Source organism: Zea mays, chromosome 2 (genome assembly GCF_902167145.1).
Source record: "Zea mays cultivar B73 chromosome 2, Zm-B73-REFERENCE-NAM-5.0, whole genome shotgun sequence".
NCBI lineage: Eukaryota > Viridiplantae > Streptophyta > Magnoliopsida > Poales > Poaceae > Zea > Zea mays.
Window position 1 is genome coordinate 168,371,771 of NC_050097.1, and position 20,049 is coordinate 168,391,819.

The 20,049-nt window shown below is 43.8% G+C and overlaps 1 protein-coding gene across 1 annotated transcript; it reads right to left on the minus strand.

Annotated features, from left to right (window-relative positions):
* Positions 1–14,065: 14,065 nt before the first annotated feature.
* LOC103647247 (CAX-interacting protein 4) lies at positions 14,066–19,059 on the minus strand. The gene is made up of 2 exons (XM_008671805.3): positions 16,922–19,059; positions 14,066–14,365 (listed from the first exon to the last, which is right to left on the minus strand). Exon 1 carries the CDS (start codon positions 18,130–18,132, stop codon positions 16,939–16,941), a length of 1,194 nt encoding a protein of 397 aa, XP_008670027.1. The 5' UTR covers positions 18,133–19,059; the 3' UTR covers positions 14,066–14,365; positions 16,922–16,938.
* Between the last annotated feature and the right edge of the window lie 990 nt (positions 19,060–20,049).

A 20,049-nucleotide genomic window follows, 5' to 3' on the forward strand; every position in this document is an offset into this window, starting at 1 on the left:
CTTTGGACCGCTTGAGAGGGGTTGATTGCAACCCTCGTCCGTTGGGATGCCACAACGTGGAGTAGGCAAGTGTTGAACTTGGCCGAACCACGGGATAAACCACTGTGTCTATCTGTGATTGATCTTCTTGTGGTTATCGTGTCTTGCAAAGACTCTTCTCCAGCCACTTGGCTTAATTGTGCTAACTCCTAATCAAGTTTTGTGGCATTAAGTTTCAAGTTTTTACAGGATCACCTATTCACCCCCCTCTAGGTGCTCTCAGTAGGTCTCAACACCACTAGCAAGCAAACAAAACCACATCGAAGCGCAAAAGTTGAAACCAAGGCTAGCTCCTCTAGAAACAGGCAAATGGCTGAACACAACTATCAAAAGCTCCAAATGGATCATATTTCTCCCCCTATCAAAGCACTCTACCTTGGAGGGAACTCAACAAGATCAAAGCCTCTCCCAAAGCAAAAATCTCCCCTTGTAAGGAGTCCAGGCTGAAAAACTAAAAATATCAAATTCTCTCCCCTTTGATGGAAGTAGAAGCCTGAAATGCACAAAATCCCTCCCCCTTGTTAGGAGGCCAAAAATCCAAAGTCTCTCCTCCTTGTTGATAAGTGGACTCATCAAGCACAAATAAGGGTAGAAATAGAAACCCCCTTGACAAGATAACCCCCCTGAGAAAATGCACAAATGCAAAGGAGAGTAAAAATGGAGAAAATAAAGATGCTTGAGGAGTATACCAGTCAGAGTGTAAAAATTCTCTAAGTCGTGTTGTGCTATGTGTGCAACAAAAAATGCACATGCTAGCAAATACTCAAGCTGATCATATGCACAAGATATGTGAAGTGTAAGTATTTTGATTCAGTTTTAAGCAATTCAAAAGAGAAGTTCACCACTAAAGACAACATTAGGCATATAGTAAGTAGAAAAACAAGTAAAGGTAAATCAGGTGAACTACCCTAAACAACGATCACTCATCATGCAAAAAACATATCTGAAATTGTTATTGGATGAAATTCTCAGGATTTATCGGATTATGCAACAGATTACAAGTTTCAATGAAAAGCATGTGAGTGCGAGAGGCTGTAAGCATTGTCATTGTCTAATCTTTCAACCGCATGAAGCCTATGTAGAAAAGCAATCAAAAGCTAAAGTCACCGGTTTCGATCATCCACTACCCTGCTCAAGTTCATCCAAAGGTGCAAATGGAAGCAGTCTCGGTACATAAATGTGGTGACAAATGCAAACCCATCTCGATCTTTCTGAATTTTTCACTTATCTTGATTTTGACTCTAAGCACATAGTTTATGAATCAAGATAGTGAGTGGCTCAAAGCACAAGACATAGCCACCTAGCATACTAGTGACAACATAAAGGATTTCAAACACATCCTACAGATGTAGGTGCTAATCTCAATGGCGAACATTTTGGGTTCATCAAGTAATAGTCAAGTTCACAATTATAAAAACAAGCTTAGCTCAACAAAATTGTATCAACATGAGAAAAAGAGCTTAAGCCTGCCATAGCATCATCATGTACACACAAAACATACTACTAGGAGCATAGTCACAATCTAGCAGTTATACAAGTGAAGCTCAAAAATACTACATGAGATACAAATATAATACAAAAAGCAAGAAATAAGAACTAAAACCTACATGAAAAGCAACAAAAAAAGAAAAACCAAAAAAGGAGCCCTCGATCAAAATGGGAAGTTGACACCCAATTCCTCTGGCAAATGTGCAAATGTAGCTTGATCAAGGGGTTTGGTCAAAATGTCCGCAAGCAACTTGTGGGTATCAACGTGGCACAGATCGATGTCGTCTTTCTCATATTGATCATGAAGAAAGTGAAAGCGAACATCAATGTACTTGGTATTTGAATGCGGCACAGGATTCTTGGCAACACTTATGGCACTTGTGCTATCACAAAGCAATGGCACATGATGAAAATCCAAGCCAAAATCCCATACATTAGCCATCATCCAAAGCAACTATGAGCAATAGCTAGCGGCAGTGACATACTCAGCCTCTATGGTAGACTAAGCAACGCTAGACTATTTGCGCGAAGACCAGGAAAACAACAAAGTCCCCAAAAATTAACAAGTCCCAGAAGTAGACTTGCGCTCCAAGGGACATCCCACAAAATTAGCATCAGAATAGCCACACTAAGACAGAACGAAAGAAGAAGAGTACCACAAACCAAACTCAGGAGTGAAGCATAGGTGCCTCGTAATATGTTTCGTAGCCTATTTATTAGAAGTGCGTCGGGAGGCCTCGAAACGAGCACACAGACACACTACAAAGTGTATGTCCGGCCTCGTCGCAGTCAAGTACAAGAGAGAGTCAATCCTGTTGTTGTACTCCTTTTGGTACACAGGCTTGCCATCCTCATCAGCCTCGCCCATGTCAAAATTCTTCATGACGTCCTTTGTATACTTTTCTTGATGCACAAGGTCTCGTCTTAGGTCTGCTTGATTTGCAGCCCAAGAAAGAAGTTCAGCTCACCCATCATCGTTCAAACACCAAAATCGATTATAGGAAATGTTGAGGCCATTTCCCTTTCACCTCTCATTACTAGAGTATCCAAACTAGGCCTCGTCGGGTCCACCGTACCCTCGATTTCCCTTCCCCTCCTCTTTTCTCTCATTTCCTGGGTCTCCTTCTTCGTCGGGCAACCATGTCGAAGCTCTACTCCCATGATGAAGCCCCACCCATGTAAAAGCTCCCCATGGCCGAGTTGCCTCCCTCGCGCCCCTCCTCTGTCTCTTCCCCCTCACCTAGTGGAGTAGCCCCATGGTTGGCCCTACTCTACAGCGAGCAACAGTACATGCGTGCCCCTGCGAGTTCCCCACCCCCTACACATGACATCGCCTCCAGACCAAGCCTCTCCTAGACCATGACCCCCTGCTGGCTCGATTAGGCCCTCCCCTTGCCGAGTCGCCCTTGCTCATGGCTATAGATGTCCAAACAGTGCGGGCCGCCCGTTTGGCCCGTGGCACGGCACAGATTTAGCCCGGTCCAAACACGGCCCGACACGGTCGGTTACGGGCCTGGGCCGGCACGACCCATTTAGCGGGCCGGGTATGGGCAGATACGGCGGCCTGCGTGCTTTGGCCCGGCCCGATAAATGGGTCGGCCCGACGGCGGCCCGCATATTTATGTAAATACTAAATATGTAAATACATTTAATTCTTTCATAGTATGTAAATACTAAATACGCGACCAAACATATATAAAATGCATACATAAATATAAAATGCATACATAAATATTTTGTTGTCTTAATATATATAAATAATATGTTATTATATATGATTAATTCTGTTAAATATATGTATTTATATACCGTTCTACTGTTGGTTCGGGCCAGTGCCCGGCCCGGTCCGTTGAGGCCCACCGGGCCAACGGGCCGGCCCGGCACGATTTTTCCCTGTGCGTGCCGGGTTTGGGCATGTCCTTAGGCACGTGGGCCAGCCCGACCCGGCCCGAAGCATCAACGAGCCGTGCCTGGCCCGACCCTATTCGTACCGGGCCGAAACAGGTTCGGGCCGGGTCCGTGCCGGGTGGCCCGTTTGGACATCTATACTCGTGGCTATGGCGCCCCTACTGTCAGGGCACGATGACGAGCCCCCACGACGTGGCCAGCGCCCCCTGCTGTACGGGTGAGCGACTCCCCCCTTGTTGCGCAGCACCCTGAGCCCTTCCCCTATGGTACCCCCTCTCTTTCCTTCCCCTTGTTGTTCGTTCCAAGGAAGAAGATGACTGCAACCACAAAGAATCTAGGAAATTGAATTTTTGCGCCCGCGAACCCTGTAACCCACTGTGTGACTCGTTTCCAACCGTTTCCAACTAATAGAAATACGCTAGATCCCATTAATTCCGTGAGTTATTAAATATTTAATATATTCTGCGCCACAAACACATTTTGCCTCGATTCAGTTGTGCCAACTTTATAATAACACTGACTACGTGTTATTAACATTATTTTATCGTGACACATGTTTTATCTATCTATCTATCTATATATCTAACTATCTATCTCTTACTTATTAAAATAACTCTCTGATTAAAACTAATTTATAGCTTTAATTTGCACTTTTATAAATACATGATTAATATGATTATGCCAATTCAAATGTTTTTAATTAATACTTGCTTAGTATAAACACAATATCAATTGGTGATTCTCGCGTGTCGTGTTTTTTCTAAAATTAATTATCTATATGTTACGAATCCTATGTAACGTTTTATAAATATAACTTACCTACTTTAAAATACGATTTAAAATATCTTTCATACATGATTTATATTAATTAACTATGTAACATTTTCTAAAGGTAGATTAGATGGTTATCTGAAATGTCTTTCGTACATGATTTATATTAATTAACATCAACTTAGAATATAGTTTATGTATTTATTCACGTAAATCTTTCGAAGTTAAATCTTTTCAACCGTAGTTTCGTTGTCGGTGTTTCTTTTTCTCACATGTCTGTAACGTCGAGCCCAACCTTTCGATGCATGTTGTTATAATGTTTTTTCTTTATATGGTGTAATGTTCTTATGCATGTATATTTGTTTGCTCGTGCCTATTCATGTTGGATGCATGTCATGAATAGAACACAATATGTTCTCGAGCTTTAGGAGTCGATGATCAAGCTTTGATGACCTAGAGATCAAGCTCTCCAAGTTCTACAAGGTTGAAGACCCTGAGCATCTGTTTGGTGAAGACAAGTATCATAGAGGGTTAAGAAACTGGTATATCAGTCGTGCTCATGTTAAGAGCGGTCTTGGGAGCTCCATTGATTAGATTTACAGACGTTGTGTGATACGATGGATTAGGACGGCGACACTGGTGATGATGCTTCTCAAAGAAAGTTGTGATTCATGGGTTAACAATCATGGGATGGTGATAAAACTTGGTTTATGCTAATGATAATAATGACTTGTTAACTTAAAAGCAACTGTTATGAGCCTAACCCCACATAAAGCTAGTCCATCTCGGCCAAACGAGACATTTGTTGAGTACATTGTTGTATACTCACCCTTGCTTTCATACAAACACTAGGTTGCCCTTAGTGCAACCCATGCTCAGGTGATAAATGAGTTGTTGATGCCGACCCCAAGAGTTCTAAGGTTTCATCAAGCACGAAGACTAGGCCAACGATCTCCCCCAATCAGCTGCCTATTGAGGGTTTATTTACGATTGCTACGATTCTATTCTATATACTTTGACCTAAATGATGTTGCTGACTTTGGTCTGTAATAATATCACTTGATCTTTATGATTATTCAAAGTATTGTGCGGTGATGATTCATTTATGTAATCAATGTGTACATGAGTTCTTATCCATGCATGTAGATGGTTAATTTGGTTTGCCTTCTGAAACCGGGTGTGACAGAAAGACAATTCACCTTCTTCAACATCAGTTACATGACCAAGATAACCAGAGAACAATGGCTTAAGACAATGCATAACAATTTGATTAGAGGAAGCATTGTTTAGAGTAATAGTAAATATTTTATCAGTTAAGCCATACTCATCAGTAACCATGGTAACACATTCTGCAATATTATTACCAAAATGTTTCACATCTATGAGCCTAAGACCAAGCAACATTTTTCCAACTCATAATTCGAATTCACAAAGTGAGGAACAACAGAAAGGTAGTCCTTTTTAGCCTTACCATTCTAGATATCAGAAGTTAGAGCAATTGATGAAATAGATTTAAATGTTTTGATAAGCTTAAGCACATTGTAAAGCTTAATAAGCTCTCTAGTTGTTATTTGCCTAAAATAAGATTTAATAGATATTTTACCTAACCCTTTTACCATGCCTTGACTCCCATCCCCAAAGTGGTAGCATCTTGGGAGTCTTTGTTCTTAACGTAGGATGAGAACATCTTCTTCTCACTCGTCATGTGGTTTGTGCATCCACTATCGATTACGCAGCTTGAGCCCTCAAATGCATAAACCTACAAAACAAGTTTAGGCTTTGGTTTTAGGTACCCAATCTGAGTTGGGTACTTTTAGGTTAGTGACATAATTTTTTGGAACCCAAACGCAAGTTTTACCATTCTCGCTTTTAGGTCCAACATGGGAGGCAACAACTTCGTTAGATTTACAGGATGAAACATATGACACATCAAAAGTATGATATGAAATGAATGGACCTTTTTGATGTAATTTTCTTTTTAGCATGAACATGATTATCCTTGGCATGAATAGATTTAGCATGATGAACATGTTGTCTACTTCTAGCATGAGTTGCTTTAACAAATTATGCATGAGAAGTGCTAGCAACCATAACATGAGAGGAATAAGCATTATGAGCAATATGAGCATTTTTAACATTTTTAACATGAGTGTTAGCACAAGAAGAAGTATCATTATGAACCATTGGTGCATTTCCCTTTTCCTTAACAAATTTAAGAAACTCATGGCCCTTCTTGGTTGTCTTTTGCTCCCTTTTGTAAGCCAACACCATCCTTAATCATGGGATGCCTACCACTTGTGTAGGTTCCCCTAGCAAATTTTAGTTTTTTAATTCAATATTGCAAGTTTTAGGTTGAGCAATCAATTTAGCATTATCCTCATTCAAGCTAGCAATTTTAACAATATTTGCAATACTTGAATCAACATCTTTACATTTAACATAGATAGGGACATGGTCAATCTCTACTACTTATTAAGGCGGTAAGGGGTAGGCTGTCATTCCGTGTTCTGCCTTTTCATTCCATTCTCATGTTCTGTCACCATTCCCTGTTCTGCATTTCTCATTCTCCCCTCCCCGCAAAGCCCATTCCCACCCCCACTCCCACGTACATCTCACACCTAGCTAAAATTAAATTAAAAAACACAAACAAATGGCCCTAAGGGGATTTGAACCCGTGACCCCTCAAGCAAATGTGCTCGTAGCTACCACTACACCACATGTGTGTTTATGCCTAAATCTATTACAGTAAAAACATCTACTACATCTCTCCCGAAGTTCACCTGCTACCTATGCACAATGTGTACTAGTAGATAAGTATCACCAAGATTCTTGAATTATATTTTTGGATGGAGGGAGTATATTTAAAGAAGACACTTGCATGCAATTTATTTTGTTTGAATAATGTTTTCAACTTAAATTCCTTTTTTGCATGTGTGACATTCATTCTCCGTAATATTTTTCCATGGATCTGACTTGTGAGTCATTTTCATAAACTAGCACCAAAGATGAATACATGTTTCTTACTTGAAAACCCTGAACAAACACCACTAGCAGAAGGCGCTCGCATTGGCGTCGCTCATCGACGACGAGAAGAAGCTTGACGATTATCAGTTCGACCTCTCGAAGCAGTCCTACGTGGTCGCATGTGCCACTGTGTACGGTAAGCTCCGACGCAGCCGCCGCTTGGACGCGGTCCAGAGCAGCCGCACCACGCTGTCCATCGTCAAACAGGGGGACCTCATGGTCGTCGCCAACACCGGCGACTCTCGGGTTGTTCTGGGCACCGCATCCAATGATAGCGCCATCACGTCGTCCAACTCATCATCCACCTGAAGCCCAACCTACCACGTAAGTCGCTACTGACCGACCATGAATTCTTGTGCGCTGGGACGACGGCCGTCGTTGTGTGAGTGTCCTCAAACAAGATGTATGTAGAGAAGTAGCACATCCGGTGGTGCAACGGCCAGGTGTACTACTTCGCTGATGAGCCCGGTGTGCACTTCGTTTGGCAGCCCACCCAAGAGTCATCAGTACTCGCCATGTCGCGCGCGTTCGATGACTACCATATCAAGGATTATGGCATCATCTCGGCGCCGGAGGTGACACAGAGGAGGACCGACAACAATGACCACTCGCCATCGTCGGGGTAGTTTTTGTGTCGGTCTGTCTTTAATTCTCTTCGCAAGCACACACACTTGCCTTTTTTGTTTAAGCAAGTGTGTATGGTGGTGTGTACCTGATGACTAACGATGTACGAGGGAACTTCTACCGACAGGTGTGGCACGTGCTCTCCAATGATGAGACCATGCAAATCATGGCATATATCGAAGTCTGCATGATACTGATGGTTGCAATGTAGTAGTGAAACATCTAAAATAAAATAACAAAATTTATGTATGCCCAGGATCACAAATAAATTATGAAACATTTTGTTATAACAATATAAGACACATTTTGTATATAAATTATCATGGTATTATATGTTCCCGTTGCAACGCACGAACACTCACCTAGTAGAAGATGAAGATGCATGGCATTCATTCAATTTCATAATCTTTACATTTAATTCATCATTGACATGAGTAAGACTAGAAATTGAAGACTAGTAATCATTTAGCTCTTCGGTCAATATTTTATTCTTTTCAACCTCATGAGCTAAAGCTTTTTCCATTTTGACAAATTTATCATGTTCATAAAAAAGAACTCTCTTTTCTAAAAGTTCATTATTCTCATTGATGGAGTTAATTAAATCATTTATTTTTATCAATTTTAGATCTATCAAGGCCCTTAAAAAGGCTGCTAATGTCAATCTTAGCACAAAGATCATCATTTACACATTTAAGACTAGAAATTGAATCATTGCATTTTTTAGCTCATTGGTCAAAATTTTATTCTTTTCATTTTCTTGAGCAAGAGCCTTTTCTATTTTTCATTCTTCAATGTTTCGTCAATGAGTAGATCATATTTCTTCTCCAATAGTTCATCCTTCTCATTGATGGCCTTAATCAATTCATTCACTTTACTAATTTGATCTCTACTAAGGCCTTAAAAATGAATTCATATTTTCCTCATCACTAGAATCTTCATCATCATCACTAGAAAAAGTATATTTAGGAGAGCTTCTAGTGTATACCTTATTTTTGCTCTCCTTGGCCATGAGGCACTTATGACCGACCTTGGGGAAGAGGGAGGAATTTTGATGGTGAGGGTGGTGACACCTTCATTGTCGGAGTCAGAGGAGCTTTCATCCGAATTCTAAACCTTGCCAAGGTGGGCTTCACCTCCCTTCTTCTTTAAGAATTTGTTCTTCTCTATTTTCTTCTTCCCTTCCTTGTCCTCTTCCCTATCATCATCATCATATGAAAATGCTGCACAAAATAACTGGTCTCACCGCATTTGAAGTATGCCCTTTTGCTTTGGGGACTGTAATCCTTGTCTTGCTTGTTACTCAGGGTTTGTCAAAAGCCCTTGATGATTAGCGCCATTTCTTCAACATTAAGGCCAAAAACGTCGATGGTTTTCTCCTTGCTTGGGATCTCCTCCTCCTTCTCATTTGTTGCTTTGAAGGCAACGACTTGTGGTTCAGTGGAGGACACATTTCCTTGTGCTAAATATTCAATGTACTTGGAGTCCCTTGCTACCATCTCATGGCTTAGGAACTTCCTAAGCACCTCCTTGGGCGACATCTTTCTGTACCTTGGATTCTCACAAATTAAAGATACAAATATAACATTACGAGAAGTAAAGGACCTTAGCATGAGCATGACAACTTCATGGTTTGTCCACTTCTTGCTCTAGAGATTGCAGACTTGATTCACTAATGCTTTGAGTCGGTTGTACATGTCTTGTGTTCCTTCTCCATTGAGCATGGCGAATCTCCTGAGCTCCCCTTCTAGGAGTTCCATATTTGTGATCATGGTGATCTTGTCACCTTTGTGTGCCGTACTGAGACTATCGGTGCTTTCCAAGTCATTCACCTTGTCGTATTCTTCCCTGCATAGAGAAGCAAGTAATATTGTGGTGGCTTGGGAGTTGTGGTGAACAATTTGCTCTACCTTCACCGGATTGTAGTTCTCATCATCATTGTCGGGGATCCTATTTCAATAACATCCCTAATGCTTGGATGGAGTGAGTATAAATGGCTTCTCGTCTTATGACTCCAAGAAGAATCATCACCATCAAAGTGTGGTGGTTTACCAAGAGGTATAAAAAGTATTTTGGTAGTTGAATTGCGAGGAATGCAAGAATAATTGAAAGAAGTGCGACTATAATTAGATTTAATCGGTTTTTGGTGATGATGATGCTTGGAGGTCGATTCGCCGCTACTCGAGGTCGATGGCGATGTAGATGGGTTGATATGGTAGTAGACCACCTTCTTCATCCTTTTCTTCTTGCCATCCTTCTTGTGAAATTTGGAACTTGACTTGGTGAGTTTCTCATTGTTATCTTTTGTCTTCTCCACTTCCTTTTCCATCTCTTTCCCATTGAGCTTTTTAGATTATTCCATCGACATCGCTTTGGGTTGTTAGACCCTTAAAATGAAGCGGCGGGTTATGATACCAATTGATAGTTTCCTAGATAAGGGGTGAATAGGCAACACCTAAAAATTCAACACTTAAAACAAACTAAATCCCAAATTAGAGGTTAGATCAATATAATCAACATGAAGTAGAGAAGAATGAGAGAAGTTCTCTTGGACTTGTTGCTCTTATGAATATAGAATTTACTTAGAGAGCAACTCAAGTGATTTAACATTGAACATAATTTTTATGGAAGTTCATGTAATCAAACTCCATAAATATGTACCATGTGAGAGTTAGGTTAAGCTCATGTACATGAATGAGTAAGCTTGTTTGCAATAGATATGATTTGAGAAATCATAAACAAACATACATGACATGTTATAAGATATGAAGTAAAATTAAGACATGTCACATCATCACAACCCTATCATAATATGCAACAACATAAAGTGTATCATACAATGCATGATCATGTGAAAGAAACTGCATATGGGAGTATCACACATAAAACATATGGCAATCAGACTCCTATGCATCTCTCACTCCCACTATATACATATTGTCCCCCTCACATACTCCACTCTCCCCTTTGGTGTCAAGCACCAAAACATCCAAAACCTAAGGGTCCAAAGGAGGGGAAGACGAAGCTGTGTCAGGGACTAGAGGTGACGTGTGAACTCAAACTACGTTAGGAGAGCATCCTTATCTGAATCTGAAGAAGCAATCGTCTGTCTCGAAGGTGTTGTATTTGTCTAAAGTGATGACTAATTGGTTGGTGGAACAAGAGGGATTTGTGGTCGGTTAGATGCTGTCACTAAAAAGGAAATGTTTGAGTGGTCTTGGTCATAAGAGATGCAAAAGGTGTTGGCTCTAGCGCTAAATGTACAGTAACCATAGGTGGAGCGATGATGACCTAATTGGCTGACACTGTTAGTATAGGTGGCATAACGACAAGTCACTATGATGGATGGTATGTGAAGGGTAGTGAATGGTAGAGCCTAAGGCACCCCATTGAAGCATGTAGTCTGACCTTGAATTGCTGTAGAAAAGTCAAGCGTCATTTGGTAGACTAGCAAATCATACTAATATAGACTCCAACCTTATAATCTTCTAGACTATATAGTTGGGGCAACTGGAGTTTGAAGAGCAGTTGAAGGAACTATCTAAACTAGTGGTGCTACTCCAGTCTACTAGAGAACATGATAAAAGTATGCAAAGTTTTGAGCATTATCCATCAGCAACAACTGCTAGAACTAGTCTTAATGGGTCTGAATGGTCTTAAAGAGTGTTAGTCTGCCTTTATTGGGCATTTGACTATCAATGGTGCTTGCTCGGCCTCTTATCTGAGCTCCTTGGCCATTACTTGCTATTGCTTGATGCCTAGTCTATGCTGTTTTGTGGCAAGCAGCTTTGGGGGTGGAGGGACTGTGCTAGCATTGGAGGTGGAGGATTGTGCTAGAACCAACAAACTTTATGGGGTCTTGGTGAAGGTGCTAGAGGTGATAGTGGCAACACTACAATCCACATTAGAGCTATCATCTATAACATATCTCTACACGAACAATTCTGAAGCTCTAAATGGACTACCCCTTGATGGCCTTGTCATACTCTTGGTCTCGCCTTAGTTGTCTCTAAGAGATATCGAGTTCATGGTGACTAAGAGCATGAGCACTTAGATGGGCATCCACTACAAATTATGGTCTATACACTCCATACCCTCTTACAAAATTCTCAAGAGTCATGGCCCACTACGAATGATTATTTAGCCTTAAGAAGATGTAGGAGAAATAATGTGTGTAGGACAGCTAACGACAAGCTTTGATACTATCCTAAATTGTGTCCTCAATTTCACAAATCATGAAATAAACTATACCAAACTCTATATGGGAGATGAGGGCATCGAGAATCCAAGTGCCTCAATGTAGTCCATCCTAGGTAGCATTGCCCTCCTCATCACAGTGTGAAGGACCCACACAACTAGGGTGAAATCCACTAGAACACAATGGGATCCCTCGTCAAAAGGTAGCCTGAAAAGAGGTGCAACGTGAGCAGTAGGAGGGACATCTCCACCATGAGGGCATCTGAATGGATCAATTGTACCATAACATATGCCGTGAATGCAAGTTTGCAATGTTGAAAACCCAAACAACTCTATGAACTAGAACCACTCATGGTTGGGGTCATTCCATATAATAGCATAGAAGACTCGGACCCACCAATCCACGTAGGAACTAGAGCCTATCAACAACCGAGCTAGTCCTAGAATATATGATAGTTGCTCCATCCCTTGACCAATTGACTCAATCAAGATATGAAAGTTGATGGTCTAATGTCCTTTAGAGCAATCCTCTCTTGCAGTTGTGCTCTACAAAAGGACCCTTATATGGTAGTGCTAAAGAGTACTACTCTAGGGCCCCTTTGCTTTGGTAGCCACTAGGCAACAATAATGCGTCTAAATCAATGAACACAACTGGTTGTGGCTCTACAAATATCTGATAGTCGGGGTCATCCTAGACCTACTCCACCTCAAAATCATCCTCTCACTGAACTATGGCTATGGTTATGATGTGACTCTAGGATGTGCTAAAGGCTATCTCTCTGAAGGGTATATGAGGACACAATGGTGTATCATCCGTTTAAGCGGTGTAGTCTCTGTCGGTGGTGCCTATGTGGGAGGGGCATATGAACCAATCCATCTCTTAGCTTGCTTTGTGTTGGTTGCGACAATGATTGCCTCCTACTAACCGTGATCGAGCCTCTTAAGCTTCTTGCGCTGCTACTCGATAACTACTACCTTGCCCTTATCAGGCCTGGTTGAATATGAAGGCTCCTGCTCATGATAGCAGGCATTCCTCTAGCGACCATAACAAGAGAGCCGTGGAGGCACACTGAGATGGGCCTAGCCGCCTAGGCAATACATGCAGAAGAGGCACATAGCTCGTGGTCTCGCACATCCATGTCTTCATGAGAGGCTGAGAACACTATCACACACCCATGCTCGTGCGTTGCTCGACGAGACGACGAGAAAGACACCACTGTGCGCCCCACGCACTGACGACCGAGCACGCCCACGCGCCACCCGCTCATGTTATTTGATCGTGATTCGCTAGTTGTAGATATGTATGGTACGCTCTATCGAACCCCAGGTATTCTTTCTTTTTCATATAGGCCACGTCCCGGACCATGGTCCAGATAACATGGGCCCTAAATCTGCCCCCAGGCCACTAGGTTGGGGCGACATCATGGTTCTTTGGCTGAGAGGAGCGCGGAACAAAACTTTACTTTTATTATTCCATCTACATTTCATACTCTAATACGAGCATCTCCTAGCCTAGGCAGTGTCCTGGTCCTCAACGCCAGCGAGAGGAGCGGCACGCGGACAAGGTGGGTGCAAGGAGACAGCGGACGAGATGACCATGGAGTGCTACTTAGATTGTCTCTAACAGATTGTGTACATGATGTTATAAAACATTGTTTTACACTATAGATAATACTATTTGTAGAGTCAGGTCTAAAATAGAGTATCTAGCGTGCGTCGTGGTGTGCGGTGCGCCAGTGCGGCTGCTTTGCTTGAGCGCGAGAAAAAGGTCTATTTTTCAAGAAAAAAATGACATGTTAAATATAAAAATACACACCATGATGTCATGCCACATCAGTAACAAGGGTTTGTTTAGTTCCAACCCTGGGATGCCCCAGCCATGTAGGTCCATCCAACCCATGCGTTCAAAATCAAACATATGGGATAGATGCCTAGCTAGACACCTTCGCCAATCTCCGAACACGCCCTAAACATCATATGACTGACATGAACATAGGATGCACCACCACATACCAGGTATAGAAACTCAGAAATGCATTTTTAAAAGTCCTCGATAACTTTAGAGACCACACTCAAAATCAATTAATAAATCGCATTAGCCCTCCAACTTAATGCTTCATCTTATCAAGATCATAAGATACTGGATATTAAGAGATCTAGTTCTCAGTGGCCTTACATGCGATCAGATAGATATCGGCAGACTGACTGTTCATAAAGTGATAAAACACTCCCGCCTGGCGCCTATTGATGGCAATGCTCAGAAGGCCTCGGTGTGACCCGTGTGACCCCATCGTTCCCTCCGATTAAGCATCTAGCACTTTTAGAAACACAGATGGCAGTCAATATACACCAGTATATATGCGCAAAAACTCTGGTTCCAAATGTACATTACCACACAACACAATCTAGATGGGGGATCGGCGCCCTCAATTATTCATCAGGATTTAGAGATGCACATCATTCTAATTGCCAGCTAGAGCTTGAGATGGGGAAAATACCTAGTGCTTGGGAACTGGGATGATCAACTACACAATACTCATTACTCTCACAACACAGTATCATCTGTCACACAACATTAAAAGACCAAAAATATGCAAACAATACCGCTGCACAGATATTTATAGCATGTCCTCCAACATACTGGGCAGCATGTCCTGCCTTACAGCCCCTAAATCAAGACAGAATGCAGCATGGAGTGTTGTAATATGTTCCAGGTTCATTTATGAACAAGTAGGGATGGTGGATTACTATCAGTTATCAGCTCAATAGGAGACTTTGGAAAACCGTTCTAGATATGTCAATTCTAACGAAGGTCCTAATCATGCTATATAAACATCCTCCAACATACTAATGTATGCACTGAACAGAGAAGGAAAGAAATTCACACTAAAAGTAAAAGCGCCTTATTATATTGATCAATAAACACAGCAAACGCCACAACGCATGCAGAAATCCTGTAAAGACACAAATGACACCTCAAAAATATCTCCTATAAGAACAAAATAACTTTCCCAAAAGCCGACTGTTCAAAGTTCTACAAATACCTCAAAAGCAGAGCCTGGCATAATTTGCATAGAATTGAATTAATTGACATGGAAAAACAATGACACAATATGCTATAACCCATATAACCCATCACTCCATAAAAAACGTCTCTTCATAATATAACTAGTCCCTACAGGTTACACTCCCATTTTTACAAGGTCCATCTCGATACAATTGGCAGCTAGCTGGCCCAAGCAAATTTCGATGGGCTAGAGTTAAAACCCAACAAAAACAAGTCAAGGTTCAGATACATAGATACGTGTTTTTCATGCACTCCTATTTAAGGCTAAATCTTTAAGTACATTCCATTATTTCAAGTCTTCTTTTACTACCTCTTTCCATATCAACTCCAGTCTTCCTCTGTCTCGCTTTACATTGCTATCGCGACTTGGGATCCAACTACACATTGGTGCATCTAAAGGTCTCCGTTGGATATGTTCAAGCCATCTTAACCGATATTGGACAACCTTTTCATCGATTGGTGCTACCGCTAGCTTATCATATAGATCATCGTTCTGAACTCGACCTCTTGTATGGCCACAAATCCAATGCAACATACACATTTCCGCAACACTTCTCTGCTAAACATGTCGTCTACTTTTAGGCCAACATTCTGCGCCATACAATATAGGTCTAATGGCCGTCCTATAAAACTTACCTTTTAGCTTCTGTGGTACTCTCTTGTCGCATAGAATACCATATCCTTGACGCTACTTTACCCACCCCTATTTTGAATCTATGGCTAACATCAATGCTTTCAAGCCGTCCGATTAATCGGGATTAGTCACGATCAACCGTCCAAGTCGATTTGGACCAATTGTGAATAGTCACCAAGTCGTTTGACTAATCATCAATATCTCCGTCTCTCCATAGCATTGATCCTAAATAACGAAAGTATTCTTTCTGGGAACCACTTGATCTTCCAAACAAGCATATCTTTTCTCATGTACAGCGGTGAAATCACATCTCATATTCAATTTTAGTTCTACTGAGTCTAATTGTCTAAAACCTTTGGACTCTAGAGCCTCCCATTACAACTCTAGTTTCCTATTTATCCCCACCTGACTTTTATCAACTAGCACTACATCGTCAGCAAAAAAACATACACCAATAGGTATCCCCTTGTTGCCCCTTTTTATCTCATCCATCACCAAGGAAAAAAGGTAAGGGATGAAAATTGATCCTTGATATAGTCCTATTCTAATCAGGAAGTCATTCATGTCTCCATCAGTAGTTCGAACACTAGTCACAACATTGTTGTACAATGCCCTAAATGAGTCCAACATATTTTGTTGGAACCTTATGTTTGTCCAAAGTTCACCACATAACATTTCTTGGTATTTTGTAATAAGCCTTTTCCAGTCAATTGAAACAATGGGAAGGTCCCTCTTTTGCTCCCTATACTACATGATCACTCGTCTAATTAAGAAAATGGTTTTCCATAGTTGGCCTTCTGGGCACAAAACCAAATTAGCTCGTAGAGATCCTCGTTATTCCTCTCATATAATGCTCAATAACTCTCTTACATAGCTAGAAAGGATCCATCAATGTAGGAGAAATGTTCTAATGCCAATTCTCTCAGGCAATATTATTGCGGGGGAAGGCTAACTGAATGCATCATATTAAAAATCCTTGACAATATATCAATTATCAAATCCTAAACACATAATAGACTCGAAGTATAGTTCAGAGAGACATGCAGTAATACAGGGCATGCTATATTGGTACACATATTAAGCATCATGTTTCAAATGTGTCAAACTTATGACAAGGCAACGAACCAGCTGACAAATAGAGGAACTCAATAACATCATCAAATAGGAATTACCAATTCAATGCTCCTCTTTAGCTCCTCTTGCGGTCCCTGTTCTTCTCCTCAGATCGCTTTGCTCCTCGGGGATCACGCCGCTCATCCTCATCCAACCCACTGCTTTCTGACTGGCGGTGCCTCCTCCGCCTGCTCGATTGCTTCTTTTCATCTGCATAATCACTGCCACCTTTGTCACAGTCAGATGCATCCCTTTGGTGATGGCTCCGCTTGCGGTGACATTGGCGTCTCCTTTCTTCACCTCCAGACACCTCATCCGATGAGTCGTCTCTCCTGCGGTGGCTCCTCCTTCTCTTCCTGTCCTTCCTGCCCTTCCTGCGCCTATGCCTATCTGAGTCAGAGTCATCGCTGCTAGCCTCATCTGATCTGTTCTTCCTGCTCTTCCTGTGTCTCTGCCTATCTGAGTCAGAGTCATCACTGCTAGCCTCATCTGATCTTTCATGCTTTTTCGATCTGCTGGACCTCTTCTTCCTGTCCCTGCCTCTTCTGCCTTCCTCCTCTTCATCCTCAGTATCATCACTTCTCCAACTCCTTGTGTGCTTTGATTTTCTCTTGCTGCTGCTGCTCCTATAGCGGTGGCTCAACGACTTCTCTTCCTGCCTGTGCCTCCGTCCTCCATTCCTGGCACGCTCGCGCTGAGCAATTATCTTCTCCAGCTCAGGGTCGACGTCTGAATCAGAGGAATCGCTGTCCTCTTCCTCCTCTTCGAGGTCATCAGAAGCCTCATCTGCGTCCCCACCAGCAGCAGCCTTCTTTTTTATTTCGTCGAACTTGGCCTGCGCGGCTGCCTGTGCAGCGGCCTGGGCGTCGTCCAGGTCCAGGTCCTTGACGGAGAGGAAGTTGCGGCACTGGAAGGTGAGGTGGCCAACGCGGCCGCACTTCTTGCAGGCGCCGCGTGTCTCATCGGAGTTGGAGCCGGTGATGCGGGCGAGCGCGAGGAGGCCCTGGAAGCTGGTGTAGGCGTTGCCATCGCTCGAGCCGGATCCGGAAGCTGCTGCGGCGCTGGCGGCTGCGTTGGCGTCGTTGGCGGCCGCGGCGGCAGCGGCGGCGGAGACGGAGGAGGAGGGGCGGCCCGGCTGTTGCTTGTTGTTCTCGGGCGCGTAGGGGTCGTATCCGATGGCGCTCTGCCAGATGCCGTGCGTCTGCAATGCCGCGCTGCTGTGCACGCGGTTGTTCGCGGGCATGCGGACGCGCCCCGCCGTCGCCGGCATCTTTGGTCGCAGCCGGTTGCGCTCGGTGGAGGGGTAAAGTTAGGGTTTGTTGGGAGGTGGGTGTAGGGATTGGGATCTGGGATTGATTTTTGCTCGATTGGGGAACGCGTGGATACCGGTGGATAGGCGGATGAAAACGAGTGTTATCTGGCGCATAACTACGCAGAGCTCCCGAGGCCGCAATCGCTGTTTTTTTTTTCTTTCCCGCCGCGACGAAACATCTGTGCCGCCCTCCCTCTTCTGGCGCTCGCCGCCCCCAACTCCCCTCTCCACGCGCTCCGCCAACCTAGCGCGCGTAGCCCCGATCTCCCCTCTCTAGCGGCCTCGCTGCCACGCGCGGCTGGCCTCCCTGCGAAGCTCCACCGCTAGCTACTCGTCATCCCGGAGCTCGTCTCCGTGAGTGCCGCCAGTAGCATGTAGGTGCGTCCCCGCCGGACTTCCTCGCCTGAACCGCGCAAGCCGCCTGGCTCACAGCATTCCCCATCTCGCTCTCGCTTCTATCGCGCACTATCGCTCACCTTCCACAATAATATGCAGTGCCCGCCATCCGCATCTCCGAAAGCCCGCCCTCCAGTCCATGGTGCTCCTCGTCCGATGCGGCTACCACAGAGTGGTGTCTCTACCGTCTACCCGCAGGCCTCGACAAACAACATCAATGTAAATGTTGTTGCTCTACTACCAGACATGTTCCCGACACAATTTTCTTGTGAGAGTGTGGCAGACGATGATGGTAACATGGAGGCGCAAGCTGCAACAGGTACAACAGAACAGGTATTGTGTACACATACGTTGTTGGTGAGCTCCTGTTCTTGCATTGTTGTTGTTATATAAGATTCAATCTCGGTGGAACTTGTGCAATTTGTTACAAAGCTACTGCATGAACTAATTAATCATGCAGTTTTTAGACTCCTGAAAACAGTATTTGTTGGTGTATTATGAACAAGTTGAAGGGTCTATTTGTAAAGTGGTAAAGTATAATGGAAAAGAGAGAGGGTGCTGCGGGAGATTAAACACACTCCAAAATACTACATGGTATACAGAGCTAGGGTTTATCGGCGCCGTCGCTCATGCTCCCCGCCTGCCTGCATCCGCCGCGCGGCCGCCCGCCGCACGCTGCGCCGCTGCTCCTGCTCTCGGCAGCCAGCGCGGGCGCGACTTTGACCGCACGCGGCCATAGCGCGGCCCAGGCGTGGAGGCGCGTCTCCCGGCGACGGCGCGCGGGCAGGCGGCCCAGGGCGCAGGCGCGTGGGGGCGCGGGGGAGCACGGGCGCGGCGGCCCGGCGGTGCTCAGCCCCAACGGCGCGCACGAGGCGCTTGGCGCGTGGTGCGGCGGCTGACGGCGCGGAGCACGAACTGCTGCGTGGGGAACACCGGAATAGAGACGCGACAGGTGTGTACACTGAGGCTGGAACAGGGAGGAAGGAGTCGAGAACCGGGGTGCTTACTCTCTGACATCTGTCCATCGGAGCTGGAGCTGCATCCAGCTTGTTCTGCTGTTTGTCCATCGAAGTTGGAGTGGCTGCATTTATCCACCTGAGGAGTTGGAGCTAGCTTCTTCTGCTGCTTATCTGTGCTTCTGTGAAAATGAGTACTGAGGAGGCTGCGAAGAAGACAGAAATTGATGGTAGTGGTTCAAGAGGGATTACAAAGAGTGAGATGATGAGTGAAATGAGAAGTATGATCCATGAGCTCATGGGGTTAGGGTTGATTGGTGCTAAGGACAATACAGGTACATCTGAGTTGAAGTTGGAACTTGTGCCTAATGATGTGAAGTTAGAAGTTAGTAAGAATTATCTAAGCTGGTCTAGAAGAGTGCGTGTACTCCTATGAGGCAAGGGAGTGGAGCATTATTTGGAGGAGACATGTGTTGAGCCGATTGATAAGCTCGACGCAGAATGGAGAATCTGGCATGCGACA

Coding starts and splice junctions, on each gene's coding strand:
- LOC103647247 (XM_008671805.3), bottom strand. CDS start 18,132: ATGCCGGCGACGGCGGGGCGCGTCCGCATGCCCGCGAACAACCGCGTG.